Here is a 26,045-nt window from a genome sequence, read left to right as displayed (position 1 = left end):
GGTGGGGATGCTGGGAACCCCAGCCAGCATATATTTTTGGATGTTCCTGTTGTGTTACGGAAGGAAGATGTTGCTGCTCTGTCAGGGCAGAAAGGTCTCTTCTCTGAGCCAGGAGGATGGAGTGAGATGGGACTTTGAATAAATGTGAGACTCATACACAAGCAGGGATGTTTCCAGGTAGAAGACTTCACGGCATGATAGCCCACAAAAATTTATAAAATGAAATCAGGGACTCCAGGTAAGGTTTTCTTTGGCTGCGTTCATTTGAGAGAAATTAATCATGTTCTTACGTGAGAACAATCTTTTGAGTATTAACTTACCTGTTAAAGTGGTAGATATCCTGTATGTTTCCAAAAAGGGCCAATCTTTCTTCCGTCCCCAGAGGAAGCTTTGTTTGGTCCCTGATGCAGTCAAGGTAATCCTGTGAAATCAACGAGAAGGATGTCTTAACGCCTGTCCTTTGCCAAGCCATCTTTAGTTATGTAAGATGAATCTGTCACATCAGCTTCAAGTAATCACTGCAGCAATGTGCTCACCGACTCTACTATGGGAATACAGAGTCTGTTAATAATGACAATACTCCTGCGTTTATAAAACAAGGAACTGGAGCAGAGGGAAAGAGTGTAGTCTATATTCACATATCTACACCCCAAATGTATTAGAGCTTCCCCAGATGGGTCATTTAATGACCACAGTTAACCGATAAAGTGAGTTTCGGCATAACAAAATTGTTTGCGGTTTCCTTAAAAGGCTTATGTGATAAAAAGATACTTCAAAACTCATAGAGTAGGAAACCAGAAAGAAAAAAATCTGACATGTGATAGAGTTGTTTTAAACATAACTTTTAAGTCAGAAAGCTATCAGTTGTGAAAGAACAGAACTAAATTCATCCTCAAATACCAGTTTATTTTAAAAAACGACACTTTTAAAAATAAAATAAGCATGTAACTCACTTATGCTATCTCATAGGCTTTGTTAAAGAGCCAGGGAAAACTTTTAAATGATCTCATATGTTTTAACATGGAAAGGGCTCCCAACGTAGCTAACACGGGCTCAGGCCCACAGTGGGTTAAATGTCTGTGGTTTAGAAGCTATTCGGACTGCTGAGATGGGAAACTGCTCTCCACAGCGCTGTGTGCTGAGTCTATAACCAAGTGTGCCCCCTCCTCCCAAGTGATGCTTGGAAAGAACTCTGCAGGAGGCAAGAAAACAATAAAGAAAAAAATGAAAACAGCTGAAATAACGTAAAATAAAAAATAAATACAGCCCCCCAGCCCGGGCTGAACAGCATAGTATGGCCCTCTACCAAATGTCCCCGGAGTTCTGCAGCGTCTGGGGAAGTAACCCCGTGACAAGTCTGCCAGACCGTGAAAATCCCAGCACTCCAACCGCATTCCAACGTCCAGTCGCCAACACAATAGCATTTAGGCGCAACTAGTGAAAGGAGAAGCTGAAATGCGAGAACCATCAGATAATTGTTTCTTTCATCTTTCATAAGCCACAGTCATCCTCGTATGCCCTTCGTGGTCCTCAAATGAAACCCAGGCAGGGCTTCGTCAGTAATTTTCTCAGTAGCTCGTTTCACAGAGCGCATCGGGTAACCTACCATTCTGGTTCTTTAATGCGAAAGCCACTGTTCTGCAGGAACCGATGTTCACGAGCCTTTTTATGTTTTAACAAGCTTGGTGGTAACATCTTTCCTCCTTGAGAAAGTGGTCTCGCAATAAGAAATTAAACTCACAAGCTTTAAGGGTAATTGCCATTAAAACCCACAAAAGCAAGACCGAGCCTCCTTACTTTTATGAATGGAATAATTATAAGGAGCTTATGTGCACAGGATGGAGAGAGAATGCCCAAACAAGAAATGCTGAAGAAGGCTAGAAATGAATTCAGAGAGCATTCTGAACGACAAGTGCAAATCTAACTCACAGCTCCTCAGAAGAACAAATGTATTTGTTGATAGTTTCATAAAATTACACATGGCACAAAAAGATGGGCTAACATTTAATTGCATTGAATGCTTATATTTGATAGTTAATACTTGGATCAACATTTTAAAAGGACACATATGCAAAATTAAGACAGTGAAACAGAAGGTTCTAGATGGGAATGAAATTTAAAAGTAAAACAGAAGGATACCAGCAGGCATGCTCCACACCAAACAGCAGCACAAAGGTGGGGACAGAGATGGTCTGCGCCTGCCAGATTCACCGGGCGGGCGGGGGCAGTGGGGTTCAAGGAGAAAAGGAAGAATCCTGTTTCTCACTTCAGGTGCGAAGCTGGTTCATTTGCAGAAACCTGATACTAAATTCTTCAAGTCAGGGAAAGACTGAGTTAAGGGGGTTGAAGAATTTCATCTGGGGTGAGAGACAAAGAACCATGGCCCACTTCCAGCAGATGATGGCCCGTCTCCAAATGAAAGAGTTTCAAAACCCCAGAGTCCGTGGCAGAGAAACTAGATTTTAAAAGCTGCTTATTTTCAGAAACGGTTGAGAAAATAGATTGTTAGCAGCCCCAATTTTTGCAGGCCACTCTAGAAAACAGATCAAAGTCACACGGCCTCTGCGTGTTTCCCCCACTGATCATAATTAAGTCTTTTAAATATGATACTTTAACCCTAAACCAGTTACTGAAAACTACTGTAGCATGCGCTGCCTTACCAGCTGTAATCATCTGAAGCCAAAATGAGAGGTTTGAAGCTTGGGGATAATAATAGTTCATTCTGTGCTCAAATGACAGAGTAAAGGTACCAAGGAAATTTATTAGAGCCTGTCACGCTGCTTATTAATTTTATTGGCTTGATGTCAGCACCTTTGGCTCCAGTTAATCATAAAGGGTCAATTTAAAACTTTTGCCCTGAAAACAATTGCTCTCCAAGAGGATCAAAAATTCACTCTATTTTGAGAAGCACTGGGGGGTGGGGAGACACACACACAAAAAAGAGCTTCGCACTGTTTGAAAATTTTTTATTATCTTACTATAAATTTTGCCTAAAGTATGTTTCTAATCAATTTATGTCCTTAACAGCTCCACCATTGTAAGATTTATACAAGTCTGACCTCTCCTCAATAACCTTTTTATTCCTGCAATGTCTATCACTGAAAATATCCAAGTAAAGTTGAACTCACTGCTATTTGAAGTGTGGTAAATGGACAGGAGCCAGTTTGCAAACTGTTTGCTATTGATGGACAACCAGATAAGTGCAGAACTCGAGAGTAAGCATGTAGAAACCTTTCCAGCATTTTGACAGAAGGATATACAATTTGGGCTTGTATTTTGCATGTCTGATTTCCTCTGTTTTGTTTTTTCTAGTAATTCATTTATTGGTGCTGTTTTACAGAAGTGTCAGTGTGTGACGATCAGAACACACACACACACACACACACACAAACACACACACACACACACACACAGGTCCCTCACCACCGATTGTCTGAGAAGCCCTGGTCTAGACAACCGTCCAGCAGAGACGCTGGAGAAAGGACGCTGAACTGGGACAGAATTCAAACTCAACGTCCTTGGGAGCTTGCTTCATTTCCTTAAGATGCCCGGAAAGAATCGAGCTAATGCCCCTGCCCCTATCTCTCTTTTCCCTCTAAAATAACATTTAAAATGTTTAAAAATTATAACCTGTTTAACATGATAATGAAGATTGAACCATAAGAAAAGAGATTTACTTAGAACTGTAAAGTTAACAAATATTTTATATTTTTCCTACTCTTTCACTCTCTGGAGGATAGTTAGACGTTGGAGAAACAAAATGAAAACAGGTTCCATTCCTAAATCCTCTTGCTCACGTTTCAAAATTCTACCTCGTGGTTTGATGGCTTACTCTTTTTGAACTAGTTCTTGTGTTAGCACCTCCAGACTCCAAGCCCTTTGATATAACTCCGGTGGAGGATTTTGCGTCTTTATTTTGGAGGATGTATCTTTTTCTACTTCTCCAATCCCTCCACCTTTTCTAGAAAGTAGTCATCTGTTTATCTAAAACTTGCCTCCAAATTTCATGTGTTACACTGGGATGCCATTGATCCTGAAATAACTCGCACTTGTGTATCAATTTACAGTTTAAACGCACATTCACATTCATTCACACAAACCTTCCTTCCCCTCTCTTTCTGAGGTCATAAGAATGTGTGCCAAGTTCTGTTTTACAAGCTAGGAATTTAAAAAATGAATAAAACATGACCCCTTCCCCCAAGGAGCTCCCTGTGTAGTTGAAAGACAAGTGTAAACAAATAAGTACAATACAGTGTTCAGGCAGCATGACTGATAAATAAACATTCAGCACACAGGAGAGAGGGGGTAGAGAAGGACGTGGGCAATTCCAGGGCGGGGACAGGTCTTATAGAGGTGATAGTGGAGCTGAATCTTTAAGGTTGACCAAGAGTCAGAATAGAGAGAAAGGCGTCAGAAGGAGGCACAACATCCAGGAAGACAGACTAGAGCACTGGGCACAGGGTGATGAGATACAAGGTGACAGTCAGCACGCTAGAAGGAGCTGAGGTGGGCTGAGGGAGCGTGCGCACAGACCCTGGCGGTGGGGCTGCACCGTGAGACGTGGCTGGAGTCAGGACAGGCCTGATCATGGAGGACCGTCTATGCTCTGCAGGCGGAGGCACCCACTGAAGGAGGTCATGAGACCAAAGATCATCTGAGCATCAGAAAAGAACAGAAGAGAAGCTACAAAGCTGCCCTGGGGAGGCCAGTTAGACGGGGCAGCAGTGCAGGTAAGACCAGACCCAGTGCTCCGCGAGTTCCTTGGGGAGGAGCGGTGTTTAATTAGACGTGGAGGGCGAGAGAAAGGAGCCAGTCAAGGGGGACAGCTTTCGGGAGGAGGGAGTCTGCCCTCTCCTTCCACTCCGAGGAGGAGGGGTGCTGTTCTCGCTCCTAGCAGGGACATTTCCAATCCCTTGTCTCCTTATCCCTTTGGCTGCCACGGGGAGAGAGCTGGGTGCTCCCTCTGGGGAGAAGGCTCAGCCAGCCTTCAGTTTTCCTTCTGAGTTTCTTTCCCACGTGGCTGGTGAGGCAAAACTAACCCAACCCGCAGAGGCCTTGGCAGGGCGGTTCTGGGCCTTTCTGGCTGGCTGGGACCTCCAGCACTGGGCTGCCTCGTGCTCAGATCAAACGCTGAAGGACACCTCTGGGGACTCGTGGTCAGAAGGAGACAAGGCATGTCTTTTGGCCTCACTCATCTACATGGTGAGTCTTCAGGGGCACAGGTCCGCTCATGGTACTCTTGTGAGAGGAAGCTCCGAGAAGAAATACGAGTTCTACTTTCCAGCTGTTGCCCTCTGCACAAATGGTGCCCTTAGGGGACCTCAGAGGGATGCAGTGGGTTCAGAGTCACAGGCCCCTGCTGGAGTCCCCCTTGTGCACTTTCTCTTTCCATTTTTGAGCTGACTGAAGAGATTGGGGGGGTATGAAGGTAAAGACAGTGCACTGGCTTTACATGTGTGAACTCGGGGTGACTGTAAGACATCCCCAAGGAGGGGTCTGTCCCGCATAGGATCTGGGAAGAAAAACAGAGCAATTTGCTCAGAGAGCTCTTTGGGAGCTAGACTGTATAGCTTTGGGCTCCATCTTACACAGCACTGACGGAAGCTTGGGGCCAAAATGTTCTCCTGTCTTAAGGGCCCAGGTACGTGTCCACCTCCTGGCCATGAGAAAGTAGCTTCAGAGTATCTCAGTGCTAGCAAACTGCAACCTTGGAGGGGTTCAGCAGGCCATGGCACCTCCAGGGAGGCTCCCATGTTGCAGTGAGAACACCAAACAGCCCTTGAGAAGGAGAGTAGCAAGGCAAATTCAGAGCCTCAAGGCCTTGGGCAGCACAGAACTCTGCCCACACTGACTGCATCCCTAAGTGGGAGCAGTGGCTTCATCTGGCTCCCAGGATCTTGGCGTACAGAGCCAGATATGTGCTTCTTACCTCTTTCAGAAACAGTCTCAGGGAAATTTAGGGAATAATGGTGTCCTGAGTCCAGTGACTAGAGAGAGTTGTAGACTGATTTGGAAGTGGAGTAACAGAGGAGCATACATTATGAGATGTTCGGTTAGGAAGGAAGGAGACTGGTAGGGCAGTAACTGGAGAGATGTAAGATCAGGAAGGATCTTTTGATTGATTTGTTCATCCATCCATGCATGCATCTATCCACCAGTCCATGCATGCATGCAACCATTCATTCATGCATCCATGCATTTATCCATCAATCTATGCATCCATCCATCCATCCATCCATTCACACATCCATCCATGCATCCACCTGTGAACAGGCTGGTGGGAGGTGTAGGGAAGGAGAAGATGGAAGGAGGAAGCCTGAAATGATAGGAAGGGATAACTGGCAATGGTAAGCACAGAGGAACATAGAAGGTGGCTGTAAAAGCCAAGTTGAAAGGATGAGATGAAAGGTAGAGGACAGGAAGATGAGCACTTCTCCTGGGAAGTCTGGACGGGGAGCACTGTCTATCCAACTAAGATGATGTTGGTCAGCTTCACTTTATGCTGTAGAAAACAAAATTCTACCAAGTCAGAGAGTATGAAGTAGTTTCTTCTTCCTCCTCAAGGACCTTCCCTGTCTCCCCAGATGTCACTTTACAGAGGTAACTCTGGTTAAGGAGGTGATGTGCATGCTTCTGGGTTATGTTCTGGGGCATAATTATATCTGTAAAAAATGAGACTCTATGCTTGATTCACAGCTTCATTTTTCCATTCAGTGTATGTAAATACACATAATTCCTATATGTAAATACAGTTCTTTCTCATTCTCTATAACAGTTGCATTGTATTCAACAGCTTTATTATAACGTACTTAATAAAAATTTTGGGGGGCATAGACCTATGTGCTAGTAACTGTGGGAGGCAGGGCATTCAGAACTGAGTAAGACACAAGCCAGAAAAAAGAAGAAAATAATGCCATTTGCAGCAACATGGATGGATCTGGAGATCATCATTTTAAGTGAAGCCAGAAAGAGAAAGAAAAATACCATATGGTATCACTCATATGTGGAATTAAAAAAAAAAAAAAAAGAAAGAAAAGGGAAAAAAAGAGACACTAATGAACTTACATACAAAACAGAAAAGAGACTCACAGACATAGTAAACAAACTTATAGTTACTGGGGGGAAATGGGGTGGATGGGAAGGAATAAGTTGGTAGTTCGAGATTTGAAAATACTAACTTCTATAAATAAAATAGATTAAAAACAAATTTCTTCTGTATAGCACAGGGAACTATATTCAATATCTTATAGTAACCTATAATAAAAAAGACCATGAAAAGAAACATATGCGTGTATATGTATGACTGAAACATCATGCTGTACACCAGAAATTGACACATTGTAACTGACTATACTTCAATTCCAAAAAAAAAAAAAAAAAAAAAAAAGCAGACAGACATGATCTCTGTCTCTCTAGGTGCTCATGAGGGAATAAGGGAGAAAGAAACAAGTCATAGCACAACAATGTAAATGTTGTAAGAATTATTTACAAAGTGCTGTGAGACTATAGAAGAAAACACTTTCAAATGAAAGAAACCTTTTATCTTTCTTCCAAATAAGCCACCAAACAGGGTTTATAGTAAAATTTCCTGCTGTAGCCTGCAGATAAAGTACCAGAAGTCTAATCTTCACATCAATCTCATTTCTTTCTCTATAGACATTCATGGAGGAGGAAGAAGATATAGCCAAAGAAATGGGACTGGGGGTCTTTGGCCGACCCATCAGGCTGGAAACAAAAGCTCTTACTGTGGGAACAATGTTGTCCCTGAGTCTATATAATGTAGCCTCCCCAGCCCCACCCCACCACAGAGAACTGTATTGAAAATACAATATATCATCCACAGGACAAAACCTTTCTGCCAACATTGTTGGAGAGGATGGGGGGAGGGGAAGAGAGAGGAGGGAGAAAAGAGAAGAGAAAAAAAAGAGGAAAGAAGACAAGAAGAGAAAGGGGGAATAAAGCGTGGAAGGGGAGAGGAAAGAGAAGACAGAGAAAGACACACATGCACAAACGAGAGTCGGGGTGGGAGAGCGAGAGGGAGCAAGCATGGAACTGAAACCCAAATTAAGTTAAAGTTAAAAGCAGCTTCTGTTGCTGATGTGATTTGGTTCTCATTCAGAGGTTTCCTAATTGATGGTGTAGAGGCTGATCTTAATCAGTGATATGTGGAAGTCAGTATCAATGGCTCTGAGACATTTAAGTAAAAGAAGAATAAAAAATGGGGAGCTTTCAGCCTCATTTACCTTCTATAATTGTTTCAATACATAAGACATCAGCAAAAAATATTGAGAATGACCTTCTTGCTAAACTGTGACAAATGATACCTGCACCTGCTCAGTCCCCTCTGTTGTCTCGCTTCTTCCTCCTGAAAGAAGGGTGGGGTGGTAGGAGGTGCCTCTCGGGGAGGAGACAGAACAGTGGAACCTGGAGGTGGGAGGGAGGGTCAGACAGTTCTTCCCAGAAAGAGAAACTTGGGGAAGGGATGGGGAACAGGAGTTCTGTTAGAAGCAGCAGTATTGAGTAGAAAGAGCAAATATTGGGGATATTTGTTTGGCTTTCTCCAAAAACTCAAAGCAGAGTATATTTTATGTGTGAACCAGCAGTCTGCTGTAATCTAGTGATATAAGCAAGATACTAAGAAACAGGAATAGCATTCATATATTACAAGTCCTTAATGCCACTAGTTACCTATTTTTGCTATACTTCTGACAATCGTTACAAAAATCAATTGTCTTTATTTACTTCACATTGACTGGATGTATATAAACATAAATAAATCTAAAAATGTATCATAATAATTAAAAAGAAGCTGGGTGCAAATTTAACACTAAAATTAATCTCTTCTATTATCCTTACTTATAACAAGTAGAAAGTTTTTTAGAAGAATCCCTTCTGCGATAACACAGCAAAAAACTGTAACTTTCTATTGCTTTGTTAAATATTTATTTAAAAAATTGTGCTTAGGATTTTCAAATGACATCGACAACATTCTCACCTGCAAAAGCTCTTCTTAAGATAAAGAGGTGGGCATGCCCATGAAGAGGTCCTGCTGTCTGTGGAAACTATCTTTCCATACTTACTTGAAATCTACCATTACTTTTTCTCTGTCCTCTTTAATCCTAGCATCACTTCCAGCTACCCAAAAAGGAGGAAAGCATTACTAGGGTAATCTGTGTGCTTACTGAATGTGCAGAAATACAAAATATGCTTAAAAGTCTTCAAAATGGGCAACCAAAGAGTTTGCCAGACTGCCTGGAGTAAACCGTGGCACCTGGGTCCCAGCAGGCGCTGATGAGATCAGAAAGTGAACGGTTTATTAACCACTCCCTTGAGAACGAACCCTCTGGTTTTCCTCGGCACTGGGCTACCTTTACTTAGCATACTTTTTTACTCCCTTTCCACTGTCCAGGTAAGGGAGCAGACAAACACAATCAGATGCGTCTATAATCCTTCAGGAGGAAAACGGAGAAGGCTGATAAAGGGGCAGAGGGATGCACGTCCTGGCAGAGCTTTAAATACTGAAAATAAGAAACGGATTCATCATCACAATTACAATCTCGGCACTGCTGGTATAATTTGAAACATGGTAATTAAGAAAAATTAAATAAAGCCCAAGGGGTTTCGTGTATGGGAAAGAAAACATCGGTAAAACAAATTCACATTATTAGATCATCTGAGGTTGAAGCCCTCCTCACTGCTGTTTACTACTACTGCTCTATGATCATTATCATCATTATTCTTCCTGTTATGAGGTTTGTTGCCAGGCACTGAGCTCACTACTTGACATGCATTATCTCATTTAACCTTCATAGCAACCCCAGGAGGTGAGTTCCATTATTAATCCCATTTTACTGGTAGCTTCAAAGGTTCAGTTGCTTCCCAAGGTCACACGGAAAGTTGAATGACTTTGTATGCAAACCAGGATCAGCTGACTGTAGCTTGGCCCCCCAGACCCCATACTACCGCTTCAAAGGTTTTAGCCCTTCATTGTACGGTATACCAGAAATTGACACATTGTAATTGACTGCACTTCAATTAAAAAAAAAAAAGATTTTAGTCCTTAATACAGTATCTTTAAGTAGCAGAAGTTTGATGCTTACTCTGGGACTAAATGTGTTTTTTATCAGGTATGTGGCAGGAGCCCATCAAAGAGGACACTCTCACTTGAACTCAGTGACTGCGCGAGCCAGGACTGTCACATACTCTACCTGAATCAGTACGGGTCTATTCACAGGATGAACCCACTTCCTTCATGTGTTCCTCAGCACACATTCCAGGCCTGCTTTTCCATCAGCCAAGCACACCAGCTCTCAGCCATCTGCCATTTTCCTTTCAACACTGGCTCTTGCTTTCCCATTCTGCTCACCTGTTCTCTTCCGTGTCACTAGTGCCTGGTTCTCTGCTCCTTCAAAACATCCCACTGTCCTTGCCAGTCACTCCAGGGTCAGGCATTCCACCCCTCTTTATTTGCATCGCTCTACAGAGCTCTTCCCATAGGAACACACTCCTTTACAAAAGCAGTCATGCAGAAACACTACACATGCATTTCTCCTGCCCTCCCGGCGCCAACCTACTTCTAAGTATGTTTCAAAAGAATTACATAATGAAGAGCCTGGAAAGCAGAGAGTTTAAAATGTATAGAATCAGGAATCACCGTCAAATGAAGATCAATCAGAAATGAAGAGAGAAACAGCAGGTCTGCAAGCACAGCTTTTGTCAGGGGAAAGGGCTGATGCACTGAGATGAGGTGCACAAAGAGGTGCAGGACCTGTGCGGGCCGGCTTCCTTACGATGGTGGGTAAGTGGCCCTGCAGGGGGTTTTACTGCTTCACAGGGGAGCGTGCACTCTACTGAGCTTATTAGAGTAGCTTCCGGCGCCCACTTTTGACAACCGTCGGTCTGGATTTTTATCAGTGGTGCTCTGACTTCTTCCACGGAGCTCTGCCCACAAGGTTGGCTGTTGATTTCTCAGCAAAACATTTCCTGTTGGCAAATCAGACCCATACCTCACCCGAGGACTCTCAGTTCTAGGGCACCAGACATTTTGAAATAAGGACACCAAATAATGGTCCATTAAAACAGGTCCAGTCGCAGTTTTCCACATACACATCACAGTTTTCCACATACACATTAGTGTGCACTTGGCCTAATGATGTATTGGACAGTCATGAACCATATGATTTATTTAATGAGTTGGAACACTTTCTAGTCTCTGAGACAGAAACTGTGACGTAAGTCATTCTCATAGCAATTGGCCTGTATACAGTAGTTGCTCAAGCAGCTTTTCACTTGATGGAGAAGAAACAAGGCCTTAGACACAAAGGCCTAGCACAATTTATGCTAATTTACTTGGACCTCTAACCTTGAAACAAACTAAAGTCTCAACCAGGCCCCGAGGCAGAGTCCACCTGGACAATATTAACTAGAGAGAGGAAAGGGCTGGAAGATATTACTCGACTTCCCATCTGCGGAGTCACATACACTGACCCTCAAGGTCAAGCTGTTCTACTTGAAAATTGCAACACAACAAGGCTGTATATATTTAAATAAAGAACCTACATGGGGGGTGCCCATCTCTTTATAGGCAGTTTTTCAAAGAGGATGAATGTGATTCTACTCTGGCAGTATTAGGTAATCCACTGCTAAATATGGAAATGCATAGGGGAAACCGTTCCGTTCATTGTACCAAAAAACAATGAGCAGCCCTAAGGACATATCTTATTGCTTCTCCGGCTATTCTGCTGTTGACTTCATTACAGCACAGTCTTAACCAGAAGTTATTTATTGACTTAGAAACAGCCAGGGGCTTGGTGACCTCCAGGGGAGCTGGAAGAGGCACCGTGTGGAGGGTAAAACGGGGTGCAGGTGGGCCAGCATGATGGGACCCTCCCAAGAAACGTGACTTTCTCAAAGAGTGCTGGGCCTCTGGAATGGGGCAAATTCAAAGATTTCCTTGCCATACTGGAGTCCTGGTTCCAATCTGTGCCCATGGAGTAAAATGTGTGATTTGGGGAAAACTAATCTTTCTCCTCTCTTAAATCTAAAGTGCAAAGTCCATGGCCATCATGTTACTTAGAACTGAAAGAAAGAGAGAGAGAGGAGAGAGACCTCAGAGGATGAGGTTTCCATAAATGATTTTTGAAGAGACTGTGCACGAGGAATTTCTGCAGCAGCAGTTTTACCATCTCAACAGAAGTACACTGCAATGCTTTCCCCTGCAATAGATGCAGTTTCTGTCTGCTGCTACTTTCCAGAACAGCAGATCTATCTGCGGACAGAGTATGGCACTGGGGAAGGGACAGCAGATTCCTCCTGAAGGCCTTGGCTTCAGCGCTGGCTCTGGAGCTGTGTGGTGGGAAATGCACCAGCCACCCGGGCAGGCAGCCTGGGTCTGAGAGCCGGACCCGGGGTGGGTCATTGGCCTTGCTGACACTCACTGCTTCAGCTGTTGAGGAGGGATAACACAACTCCCCACTTGATCATCATTCTGGAGGTTAAATGACAAGGTTCATTTAAGGTGCCCGGCACGTGGTGCCCAGCACACACTGGCTGGTAGCAGCGGCTGCTGTGTGTCCGTCTGTGCCCCAGGTGTCTCCCCAGTAGGACAAGGAGATAGCCAGACTGGAACTTCTTTTGGACCAAAAGCAAATTAACTACATTTCAATTTAAAAAAAAAAGTCTATGAAGCATATATGAAAAAAAATTTTTAATTAAAAAATATTAACTCTATCTGTACACTGACAAATTATAATAAAAGGCTCTCTCATCCCCTTTCTCTGTCCAAGGGTATAAAGAGTGACATAGGAAGGCTAAGTGCTTGAGCAGCATTGTTGGGAGAGGGTCTGAAGATGGTTAGAAGACACACAGGCACACAAAGCCCCGATGACACTCAAAAGTCTCCTGGACCCCGGCCCTCTCACTTGCTATGTCCACCGGACAATAAACGCCACCTCTCCCGCTGGTAGCTCTTCTGAAACTGAGCCCTTCTCTCGCTCACTGCTGCCCTGGTCTCCCAGCTTAGCTCCACTGGGACTACGACAAGGACATCCCAACTAAACCCTCGACGGTGGTCCCACCTCCTCCAATGTTTCAGAATGAGTCTGGTGTGATCTTTTTAAAGTTCAGATTCTTTCCATTACTCCCCACAGCCTTCAGCACAGAGGGAGGGCCCTCCTGGCTTGCACCCCTACCTACTTTTCTAGGCTCATCTTTTATCACTTTCTTGCTCACACCCACCCCCCAACACACAGGCACCCACTCCTGGTACCTTCTGGAAAGTCCCGTCTTCCCATGCATCACTCATCCAGACTGTCCCTCCTAACGCTCTAACCCGGCTAACTCCTGCTCCAAGATTCGTCCAGGAATCTTTCTCTGATCCTTGCCCCCTGCCGCCCCTGTCTGGGTCAGGGGCTCCCCTGAATATTTACATTTATAATTTCATGCTAAAGGAAGTTACAGGAATCAACACCTAGTGCTATAAAATCTCCTTGTAGCTCCTCCTCTCCCACAAAACTGACGTCAGCAATGACCAGGGGTCCTGCTGTAGAATGTTTGCAGAGTGAATCCCTGTGAACTTGATCCATCTGCCATGTGCATGAAGCAGAGCCCAGAAGGCAAGAGTTAACCTAGTCCCTGGTGGATCCCTCAAGCTCTCAAAGTGGCAAAAGTTGTACTGAATTGTAACCCAGTCCAGCGTTCTTCTTTACTCCCTCCCCTCCCCGTGGTCTCAGGGACAGCATTTTTACAATGCGGCCTCTCAGAGATGACAAAGGTTCCTAAACTCTGCGTCCCTTTTTAACCCTCTTTGCACCCAGCTAACTGCCGCCTTTGCACAAGAAAAGAAACATTTCCCTAATCAAAAGTAGATTAACTCTCACTCTTTTCTTTACATTCATTTGCATTTGGAACACCATTTACAAGGCTGTAAACAGCCCCCTGGGTTGAATGATTTATCCACTGCTTTATGGAAAACGGGACAAAAGCGGCAGTCTTTTCAGCCCTTCTGTATTGACGGTAGGCGGCCGCCAGGACGACAGTGCCCCTCCTGACTCATCTCCCACTTAGAGCTTTCTGAAAGGTTAACAGCGTAACTTTAAGCCCCGTTATAAAACTGGAGGAACACTTGTAACATTTCTTGTTGGTCCAAGGAGAAAAAAAGGCTCGTTTCAGAAGAAAATATTTTAAAGTGTAGTTTAAAGGAATGGCTCACTCTGCCTCCCCGAACACAGACACACACAGACACACACACACACAGACACTGTCCTTTAGGCAGCATGTGGAGAAAACAAAGGAGTAATTTTGCCTCGATGTGATTTTGCCATTTGAAACTACAGACAGGCTATAGCTTCTCTCCAGTTTTTATGTGATCTACTTTGGGTGGGTGTGTGTGTGTGATTCAAGCACAAGAATCATTATGGATTCTTTTATATTAGTTTAACAAAACAGCAAATCTTAACATTCAGAACAACCATTCCATTTTGCTTTGGGTCGGACAGATGCTTGTAACTTCTCACGCCTTTGTTATTTTTCACAATACCCTCTCCTTATAGAGTAAGGATGAGTTTCACTTTTTATAAAGCGTCATCTCACTTTTGTTGAGGGATCATTTATTGTACAGGAATTAAAGTATTAAATAGTTAAGTATTAAAACTTAACTATAATTAATGAAATTATGACACATGCTACAACATGGATGAACTGGAAACATTATGCTAAGTTAAATAAGCCAGACACAGAAGGGCAACTATTGTCTGATTCTAATAAATTCATAGACAGAAAGTAGACTGGAGGTTGCCAGGGCTGCGGAAGGGGGCATGGGGAGTTACTGTTTAGCAGGTACAGAGTTTCTGCTTGGGATGATAAAGTTCCAGAAATTGATAGTGGTGATGGTTGCAAAACATTGTGGATGTGCTTACTGCCACTGAACTGTACGCTTAAAAATAAATTTTATGCTATGTGTATTTTACAACACAGAAAAGCATTTTAAAAGTCAATTATCATGATTAAAAAATCATTTTGTTTATGAAGCTCAAGCATCAGACAATATATTTCAGACGCTCTACCAAACATAATAAATTTTCCTGCTATTCAGGCTCATCAGTAAGGACTCAGGTTATGCTCTGGGCTGTAAGTCACAAGTGAAATTCACCAGGGTGATGGAGGTGAGTTTGCACCCACTGTAAGTGGCCTTATGTTAATTTATTTACTAAGGAGTTCTTTCCTCTGGCTCCTTAGTGCTGTCACATCCACCTCCTCCTGCCCCATCCCTCCCCTTGCTGTGGGCTAGGAAACCAAATAATTAAGCTTATTTTAAACATGTAGAGTAAATAGGCTCTTAGTGAGAGCGTGGGGCCTCTGTTTGGGTAAAGACACAGGATTGACTGTTCGCCGTTTGAAGTATCTATTTTGGCTGCTCAAAGGACTCACTTATTTCCTGGTTACATTCTTGAGAGCTGAGGCTGTTGGAGCTATGACCTTTAGTCATCTTTAGATTTTGGCTTTTTGAATTAGACTCATTTACAGAGGATGAAGCTGAGGTCAGCCTGGTTGGACGTCCACGGGTACACGGTTGACTGTCAGCACGGGGCCAGAGCCTGGACCAGTGCTGTCTTTTAAATCTATCTCAGTTTAGCGCGGCTCAAAGCAAAATTCTGAAAATAATTTCAGTCTGCTATTGCAGCTCTGGCAGCCCTGTACGACACTGGAAATGAATTCCAACTACATGTAGATATGCAGGTAAACTAAAAATCCCAACAAGATACATCCTTTTTAAAATGCAAAGGTAAAATAATTTTAAGAAATATTTTAATTTTATTAATAAGAAAACTTACAATAGGCTAGCAAGAATATTATGATACTTTAAATGTACCAGAAATTACTGGCCTGGCCCTTCTAAATAATACTAAGTATGTTAATAATAATTCTCATTTGGGTGTTTACTATATGCCTGGCACTGTGCTAGCATTTTGCATGGATAATCTTATTTTCACAACAACCCTACTAATCCCATCTTACAGGTGAAAACACTGACTTAGAAAAGTTTAGTAACTTATCCAAGATCACAAAGGGAAATGGCAGAGTCAGGATTTGGATGCAGTTCTTGCAGATTTTAGCTTTTCTTCATTTTCATCACTTCATCACAGGGGCTGGAGGGTGGGGTAAATTGTGCTGCCTTTAAATATCTGTTTGCTTTATAACAAACGGAAAAAGAATCCCTTTAGTACAGTGTACCTCAACGTTGATGGCTTATTGGAACCTGGAGAGCTTTAAGAAAAAGTGACATCACCCTCGGAGATTCAGATTTCATTAGCCCAGGGTGCAGCTTAGAGGGGAGGAGTTGCAAAAGCGCCCCAGGTGATACGCAGGTGCAGCCTCTGCTTTAGAAAAACCCTATTTTTTAGCTGCTCCTCCTAACCATATTTCTTAGGTGATATTCTTTAATTCTTCAAATAACAGCCCCTTTGATTGACACAACATTGTAAAATGACTATAACTCAATAAAAAAATATTGAAAAAAATAATAGCCCCTTTGAACCTCTTTATAAGGACTTACTATCCTTAGGGTGAATCAGCCTGATGACCTGTTAGCTGTGAGTTTCTCATAAGGGATCTTTACGATGTTTTACTTTTTCCTATTTTTGAAGTAGGCATTTTATTCCAGTGGATTTTCTTGCCAAAAGTAGTATCTAGAACATTCCAGACAATTTTGAATATCAAGTAAATGTATACAATTTATCAATGACCTTCTTTACTTTCTTCCTTTTCCTATAGGACCTGGAACTTCAGAGCCAGCTCCTACTTCAGAATAGGAGTTGGCACAACAGGGTCCTAGAGTATCAACTGGTCTGTTAATTATCAAAAGTAGACCAGCCCAGACCCTCTGGTCTTGCAGGAGACGATTTCTCATCCTCAAAAAGCTACCTCTTAGTGTGCTAGGGGTAAAAGGGGTAATTCCACAGGTTGCTTGAGACTGTCCCAAGAAGGTGCTAAGGAGGTGATCCTAAGTTTTCCCACTTCTCTGTCTCACTGCTCTGGTTTTGTCTAAGCTCTGCGATGTCTAGACATAGGAGCAACAGGCTCCTCCCTTTACACGTGGTCCATGTCGATTTCATCCTTGTCAATGGCTGAGATGTGGACAGCTGGGCAATAAAAGTCCTGTGTTCCCAGAAACTTTCACTAACATGTAAGAGAACCCTCCTTACTTGGTATGGAAGGGGCGTTCAATAAATGCTTCCTACATTTTTCTGCTGTTTCTAAATGAAGTGGCTGGGAGACAGGACCTGGATATAGTCCTGGCACTGCCAACACTCAGCTGCAGGGTTTAGGACTTGAACAGCTTTCAGCTGTTGAATGTCTACACTATTCCAGATCCGTGCAAACCACTTTACAGGCATTCCCTCCTTTCAGCCTCATGACATCCTATGAGGTATGCAATATCTTTCATTTTAAGGAGGAGAAGCTGAAGGTTACAGAAGTTAAGAAATTGCTCAGGATCAAAGGTAATAGGTAGCAGAACTAGGATTTGCATCCAGTTGGAGAGATCACTTGGTTCTCTGGATCTCTATTTCCTCACCTACAAAAATGATTGATTAAAACTAGATAATTCATTCAGCAAGCATTTACCAATGGCCTGTTAAGTGTCAGATACAGTGTTGATTGCTGGGAATAGAAACTTACGCACACACCTTGCTCTTTCAGAATCTATAGTCAGATCTCCCTGAGTTGTTTTCCAGTTCTAAAATTGTGTGATTCCACTTAAAAATTCTGTGCAATTTGAAGCAATCTAAGTGTCTACCAACAGAAGAATGGATAAACAAAATGTGATATGTACATACAATGGACTATAATTCAACTTTAAAAAGGAAGAGGATTCTGACACATGCTACAACATGGATGCACCTTGCAGACATTGTGCTGAGTGAAATAAGCAGTCACAAAAGGACAAGCACTGTATGATTCCGCTTATGTGACATACCTAAAGTGGTCAGAGTCCTAGAACCAGCAGAATGGCGGTTATCGGGAGCTGGAGGGAGGGGAGAATGGGGAGTTACTGTTTAACAGGCAGAGTTTCAGTTTTGCAAGATGAAAAGAATTCTAGAGATTGGTTGAACAACATTGTGAACGTACTTAATGCCACTGAACTGTACACTTCAAAATAGTTAAGATAGTAAATTTTATGTTATGTGTATCCTTCCACAATTTTTAAAAATAAAAAGGATGGCTGAGGCTTTGGGAAGGAGGAGTGAAGAGGTAATGTTTAATGGGTACTCATTTTCAACTTGTGGTGATAGAAAAGTTCTGGAGATGGATGGTGGTGATGGTTATGTAGCTCAGCGTACAACAGTGTAAATGTACTTAGTCACTAACCTGTATACTCAAAATGGTTAAAATAATAAACATTATGTATATTTTAACACAGTTTTAAAAAGAGATTAAAAGAAATTCCACGTGAGCTGCTGTATAGAATAGTCCCCCTTAAGTGGCAAAGTCGTGGTGGGCAGAGGAGAAATCGAAATGATCAGAAAATGATTAACTACTAAGCTATGTACGCTGACAAGTCCCACATCAGTCCAGGTCGCCTCTTCCCTCTTCCCTAGGCGTTACAGAGCAGGGCTGCTTCAACACCACCTTGCTTTAGGCTTGTCAAAGAACCCAGGTAAATTGTTCTATGTAGTTGGTTTCAGAAGCAGCATCTTTTCTTTGGAAGAAATTTCCAGCCATGGGAAACTTCTCCCAACCAAAGGTTGGTTTGTTTAGAACACAATTTCCTGAATTCTGTAATTTTCTACCCACTCAGTCTAATGGACTATTCAAGATGGCACACACCCAAAAGGCAGCATAATTCTACCCCAACTGAACACGACCTGTTTTAGCAAATCTTCAATAGAATTTTGCCCACAGGCAGTCTTTGAAATATATTAGCAGTTCCCTAGCAGACCAGCAATAATAGCTGCCCAATCACCTGAGTTAACTGAAGGTTTTGAAATGCCTTTTCATTCAAATGAAAATCAAAATGTTGCCTTAAAAGAAAAGCTTGATAGAATGGGAAGAGACTTTTTAGTTGCAAATGTTTCTTCCAAGTGCTCGATCTCACAAAAGAAATGCATGTACTCAGTTATGTCTGTGAAATGTATAGAAAAATAGTTTCTATTTTCTTTTTTTCCTGAATTACACAGTAAGTCTATCCTTTCCTTGAATACACTGTCTAACTCTGAATCTGCAAGTGTAGGTGGAAAATATTCTAATTTTAACATCAGAAACATACTAATATTTACCCCTTAAATCTCCCTGGTGTAATAAGAGTTTCATAAACAGCAAGGGCTACAGCTTGCGTAGGAGTATTTGACTGAATTGCGAAAATCCTTTCAGTAAAAGAAAAATTTCCTACAACTCCACAACACTTGTATTTTCAAGTAGTCATATTTTTGGGTCCAAGATTAGGGTGAAAAAATTTGTTAGTGTTCAGAAATACCAATAAACTCTCAAATTACTTAGAGAGCTTGAGATTCTTTTAAACCATTTCTTTCTTATAGGGTGGAAATAAAGTGTTTTAGGGACATTTGTCATTGTCTTTATCAGTCCTTTGAACACAAATGGAAGACCATGTGTTTTGACAACAGGTATAGTGTTCTTTAACCTTCTAGTCTGAGCAGAGGTGAGACCTATTTGTAGCAAGTCATAATACTGTAGAGAGTAAGTATGGTCAGTTCTTCTCTAACATTTGAAAATACGAATTTGTTCCCACATGATTAATAGACTAAGGAGAAATCTGAACTTAATTCAAATTTCTCAGTTTTGCTGAGGTAGGATCACAGCCACGATAAACACTAGGTGAACACAGAAAAGCGCATCCACTTCCGGAGAGCAGCAGAGGAATACAAACACACACACACACCCCTGCAAACACCCACCGGCTACCTCAGTCCACCTGCATGCCTTAGGAGAGCCACACCTCTCCATGTCAGGTGTATCAATATTGCATCAAGGTCAGGTAACCCTACATCCTAATAACTCATAAACTGCAGCCCTGCAATAGCTTCTTCTCTCTTTAGGGGGGAGGTTTATTTATTTTTTATTTTTAAAGGAGGTACTGAGGATTGAATCCAGGACCTCATACATGCTAAGCATGTGCTCTATCACTTGAGATATACCCTCTCCCTTCTCGCTTTAATTTTTCTTTCTTTCCTCTTAGCCTATTGTATATTTTTCCCTTTCTGTTCTTTTCCATCTTTATTGTTCTTTTTTCTCACTTTTTCTCTCACTCCCTTTTGTTTCCTTCCTCTCACAGAGGGTGGCAGGTGTGGGAACCAGGTGGCTTCTATAGGAAGTTTTAGGGCTTTTTTATAAGGTGAAGTATCATATTTACCATAGTAGGTATGTATTTCTTAACCATTTAACATGTGTAAAACTGTTTCCATTTTTGTTTGATTCCTTTCTTTTTTTGTGTCACTGATGTTTCTGAGTGTTGTGCTTGGAATCCATTTTTCCCCCATATGATTTTGCACAGTGATTTTTAGGCTCACATATGTCATATGTCAAATTATAGCAGAATTGATTATGGGCACTTTGAGACTTATACAGCTCTTTCCCTCTACCATCTGCACTCTCTCTTTCTTGGGTCTTAGACATATGATATGGGAGCTAAAAACAATCTCCTTCTATAATCTATTTTCAGATCATGAATTCTTGCAACCTTGGAAGAATGCCCTACAGAGCTTGACAAAGGGCCTCCAAATCCCTGGACATCCTTAGACTGACCTCAACTATTCATTCTGGCCCCAAGTTTCAAGAAGCAAGCCACAGTCAGGATCATCAGGAACTCAAGGGTGACTTTCCATTACCTAAGGTTTAGTATTTCTCAAGGAGACAAGGGGGAACATCACTAAATCCCTAATTATTATACCAACTGGTAATCATTATGCTATGGCTACAAAGTTCTTAGTATTTTGAAAATTGTACTCCAGGTAAAGGTTAACAACATAAATAGACTATGCTTTATCAATGGTAAATTTACTTTGTCCAAGTTCACCTCTGAAAAGATGCAAGTTGACTTCAACTTCTCGTGGAAAACCATTCATCATGATGTCAATTGATTTGGGGTGTGCAAGGCCTAAGAATGTATTAGAACGATTTGAACAATTTGGTTTTTCATTGCTTACTTTTTCTTCAAGTGTCCACAGTTCTCATTTTGGCTTAGTTACAGAAATGAGTTTAGAAGAAGGGCAGGGCAGTAAAAAGGAGGACATTCAATTTTCTTATAAATTTTATCAATGTGGCAATAACCTTGCAGCTTCTAAGAATCATCAGTCTATGAAGGCATTAGTCCATTAGCCTCATTGACTTCAGCCTCCTCAGAAGGTTCGGGAACACTAGCAAGATAAGCAAAATCCCTGCCTTTGAACTATGTAGACCCAGCAGTCTTCTTTTTAAACTGAAATGCTACCTACTGTGTTCAATAATCCCGAAGAGCCCTCTTGGCAGGTCATGTGGACAGAAATAACTATAAAACAAAAGGGGGAGGCAGTTAGGAGTGACGGCAGAAGAAGGGGGTGGTGGTGATGGAACAGGAGAGGGGGAAACAAGAGAAGGTCCAATTGGTTTGAATCTGTTCCAGGCCCTAAACGAAGAATCCCATTTAAAACATTTATTTATTACATATTTATTATTATTATTATTATTATTATTTAGTAGAGTATAATCTCAGAAGTAAGCATCATCAAAATCTTTCCTGCTTTCTTCTTTTTTTAAAATTATAGTCAGTTTATAGTGTAGTGTTAATTTCTGGTATACAGCATAGGGATTTAGTTAGATATATACATGTATATATATTCCTTTTCCTATTCTTTTCCATTATAGGCTATTACAAGGTCTTGAATATAGTTCCCTGTGCTCTACAGTGGGACCTTGCTGTTTCTCTATTGTATGTATAGTAGTTAGTACCTGCAAATTCCAATTCCTGCTTTCTTCTTTATGTATTTTTTGTTTTTACTTCTAGTGCTGGTGGTGGAATGCATGGTGTAGGTTTTACAATGAGAAGGTTTCGTTCTATATTGTGGAGACTGGCAGTTGCTCACACAAATGTTTCCTACCTTCTTTGAGCATGTGGCTAGACCATACCTCCAAACTTACAGTCTGATGTGGAATGAGAGACGGGGTGAGCCATTCCTATGCCTGTCCCAGAAACCCTCCCTGCCTCCCTCTTCCCCCCACCCCATGCATGTCTCCATGTCCTCTCGCCCTTCCAGCTGACTGAGATGGAGCAGACCCCAGCCAACCTCGGGAGCCACGTGCTGAAGGTGACAGAGCCTCATCTTTTGGGCTCCTCAATGACTGTGCGGAGAAGCAGCACTCCCACTAACCTGTATACACACACACACACACACACACACACAGGATTGTAAAAGGAGAAACTTCTATTGCATTAAATCACTGAATTTGGGGGCTTACTTGTTACTGTGGCTTAGCCTACCTTTATACACTGTGTGTTCCAAATCTTTAGAACATTGGTTCCCAACCAAGGTACTTTTGTCTCTCAGGGGCTATTTGGCAATGTCTAGAGGCATCTTTGGTTGTCATGAGTGGGGACGGTGGTGGTTCCATTAACATCCAGTGGGTGGAGGCCAGGTTTGCTGCTAAATGTCCTACAATGCACACGACTATCCCCCGCAAACAACAGTGATCCAGCCCCAGATGTCTGCTGCACTGCTGTTGGAGCAGCCTGCTCTGGAGAACTTAGCAAGGAGGCCCCAACCCCTGAGCTCTCTGCTAGAGTCTAAGAGGAGATTTGTAATAACAGTGTAGTAGCAAAGGGGGGCTTTGGGGCTTGGACAAGTTGCTTTACCCCTTGAAAATGCAATCTTCTTGTGCATGGAAAATTCTACTAGCACCCCCGTGACGGGGCTGTGGGTGAGGCTATCAGTACTTAATCCAGTGCCTGATATACGGTAAGTACTCAGATATTAGTTGCTGTTCATGTTACATTTAAGTGTTTTTGTTGTGATTAAGGCACATAATGACAAAATTGAGAAGCCGCAGCTCTGCAGTATGCTTACAGCTGTTGGGATCCATTAAGGTGGTGGGAATGGTCACAAAGCTTAAGGTTTCACAATGGTGATGCTCGCTGTCTACCATGCCCCCAGGAGAATCTGACCAATACAGTTATTTTGAATAATTTTCCTAAGTTTTGACTCAAAATCTGGCCATAATGATTTGGAGTGAAGAAACTGATATCATTCATTAAGTACACACGAACTCTCATGAACAGCCAGTAGCTACTTTGCACAGCAGCTCTGCAAACAGCGTACTCTGCTTTTACTAAACGTTGCCCGAACTATTTTCCATGTTCATTAGCAATCAATCAGAAGGTATTCAGAGAACATTTAAAATGGTTGAAAGAAGTAAAAGGCCAGGTCCCCGTCCACCCTCCCATGTCAGACTGCAACCAAAGAGATGAATACCCCAAACCATGTGTTCCCCTCTTCTAAATTTCTGTCACTGTTAAGGCGGCGAGAGATGAGAGTGGAGTAGGGAAGAAGGTGGCTTAACAACAATGGCAAAGAGGCTTGGAAATGAACAGAAAGTAAAGTTTTGGGGGCTTAGGTACAGTGGTTCATATACTATTTGAGGTATAACTTCTTCATCAGTAAAAAAAACTACTTTAACAGGTTTGCTTCAAAATTACAATAGATCTTAAATGGTTTTAGGAAAGATTTCACCCACCATGATGAAAGCCCTTGGAAGGAAACATAAAGCGACACATTCAAATAAAAGTGCTCAAATGCCACGTAAAAGAAAAAGCACATTAAGCTGTGTCAAGCACTACAGTGTGTCAGTTCCTTATTCAGTCCATCCACATAGCAAGCCCTCATTAAAGAACAATCCCTACCAAGCCCTACACTCTAGCATTGAACACATATTTCCCTCAGTGTTCAAAAAACATTCATCTAAATGAATCTCCTAAGAAGTGTCAATATAATAAGTCATTATTTAAACCGGAGGGCAAGTGTTGAGTGAAGACATCCGCAAATGAAAGACAAGCAAACCTACAAGAATTCACCTCCTCTCAACAGCCGCCTCCCTTGGTTCAGGACCTTTCCCGTCTCGTCAAGGATCCTGAGCAGTTAGGCTGGCCCGGGGAATGCCCGTGGCCCATGTGAAGCCATCCTTTTACAGCCAGGGGGAAAGAGGAGCAGAGACACAAACTGACCTTTCTACACCAAACCACCTCCTATCTCCAACAGAATCAATAGGAAGCCAGGCTTCAAGAGAAACCACCTCGGAGCTGGACACTGTTGTCCTTGAGGGCTGGTGCAGGACAGACGCCAACTCAGATTCTATGTTGTCCAGGTCTTGGTCACCTCTCAAGCCTGAGACCTAAGTCTCCAGGCAGAGCAGACAGTAGAGTCTCTTACAAACTCCCTGGGCACAGATTTGGGAGAGGCTTTCTTCTCAAGTGTAAGACGGCTTGCTCTTCTTCCAACTAACCTGATAGCTCCAGCGTGAAGGGCAGCCTGTTCTCTAAGCCATGGTAAAGGGCAGAATACTTTTCACCGTGTTTCATGTCACTAGCTGTGTGAAAAGCACCCTTCTCTCCTCCACCTCCCCTGACACTGTCTATATGATCACGTAAGAAACAAAGAGTCCGTGTACACTAATAACTACAAGAGCTGGGGGTGGGAGAGCAATGGTCCAGTCCTCGTTCAGCCACAGCTTTTGAACAGCGCTGATGCTCTTAACAAGGATGGCTTAAGGCTTGGTTCTTTACATTTTACACATTAAGGAGTTAGTATTCTAGCCTTATCCTTTAAACATACTGTGTGGATAAAGGGGCTTTCAGAAGGATTTCAGCTTTCTAGAATATGATCAAAAGAAGTAAACTCATGTGACTTTAAATATTTTACCCACTTTTTCCTCATTAAGTTACACATGTCCTCAGTATCCCCAAAGATGATTTAATTTAGCATTTCTTACACTTCAAAGATGCCATTTTGTAGTAGGGATGTAACTTCTAATTACACAGTATTAAATGATGTTATGATCTATTTTAAAACTTCCCTAAAAGGTTAAAACAGGCCATGAACTATATCTGGGGCCAAATCTTATGAGCTGTCAAAGGCTCTTTTTATAGATCATTTAGAAAGATTAAAGAAACCCACTCAATCCATGAGTGTCTCTGCTCAATCTACGTTCTCATTACACATGAAAGAAATCCTTATTTCCTACTTTCCAACTGTGCATTTCTGTCTCTCCACAAATTGTATCATTGGAGATTTTACTTTTAACTTTTAAAACTTGCTTTCATATTTATTATCTCATTTTATCTGTGAATGCTATTAGGAGCCATATATAGAAATGGAAATAAGAGAACCATTGTTTCTTTGCGTATGGCTCGTAGTCAAGACCTCACCTCTCTCTCAAATGTCAAGTATATAAAAAGCAAACGACTAGGATGCTGGACAAAGGAGCTGAGGATGGAGCAGCCATGGTGAGGGGACAGGGGGCACAGAGTGAAGGGTCTAGGGAAGGAAGCAAGTGATGAAGACCAATAGCAATAAGAACAATAACCTTTTTTTCAGCTGAGTTTTCCAAAAGCATTATTTGTTCATTTCTGAATCCCTAAATGGCATGCGAAAGGAAAAATACTGATCTATTTGGGATTATTTTAATATAGCGTCTCTAGGTAGGGAAAGTAAAGCAGACATCCTTCTTTGCATTGTAACCAACATCGGGAGTCCTGTCGCCCAGATAGGTTAGAAGGATCTCTTCTCAGAAATAAGCTACTCTGTTGCTATTTGGGACCATGTGAGCTATCAAAGATACTGTGTTAATATCTTTTAAATCATTGTCTACCAATGATCTTTTCCCAAAATGTTTCTGATAATAAATTCCAAAAACAAAATCTAAACCTGAGTGGTGAGGATTATGTATGGACAGGATGTATGACAAATAAAACATACCACTCATGGGGGAAATCAATTAAACCGAGAATGACTATTGAAGGATGTCAGTTGGTGGGAGTGGAATAAAGCCCAGTGAAGACAGTCTGA

The 26,045-nt window shown here is 42.1% G+C and overlaps 1 protein-coding gene across 6 annotated transcripts in view; it reads right to left on the bottom strand.

Annotated features, from left to right (window-relative positions):
- Window positions 1–26,045, bottom strand: part of PLEKHG1 (pleckstrin homology and RhoGEF domain containing G1) — a 213,795-nt gene that overhangs the window by 54,437 nt on the left and 133,313 nt on the right. For all 6 annotated transcript variants that reach the window (XM_032485161.1, XM_032485162.1, XM_032485163.1 and 3 more), the window contains one exon: window positions 321–421. In XM_032485161.1, the coding sequence (XP_032341052.1) occupies window positions 321–421 (101 nt within the window). The remainder of the gene's footprint in view (window positions 1–320; window positions 422–26,045) is intronic.

Source organism: Camelus ferus, chromosome 8 (genome assembly GCF_009834535.1).
Source record: "Camelus ferus isolate YT-003-E chromosome 8, BCGSAC_Cfer_1.0, whole genome shotgun sequence".
In the NCBI taxonomy this organism is placed as follows: Eukaryota; Metazoa; Chordata; class Mammalia; order Artiodactyla; family Camelidae; genus Camelus; species Camelus ferus.
The sequence above is the reverse complement of the archived record's forward strand: the minus strand, read 5'-3'. Positions and strand labels throughout refer to the sequence as shown.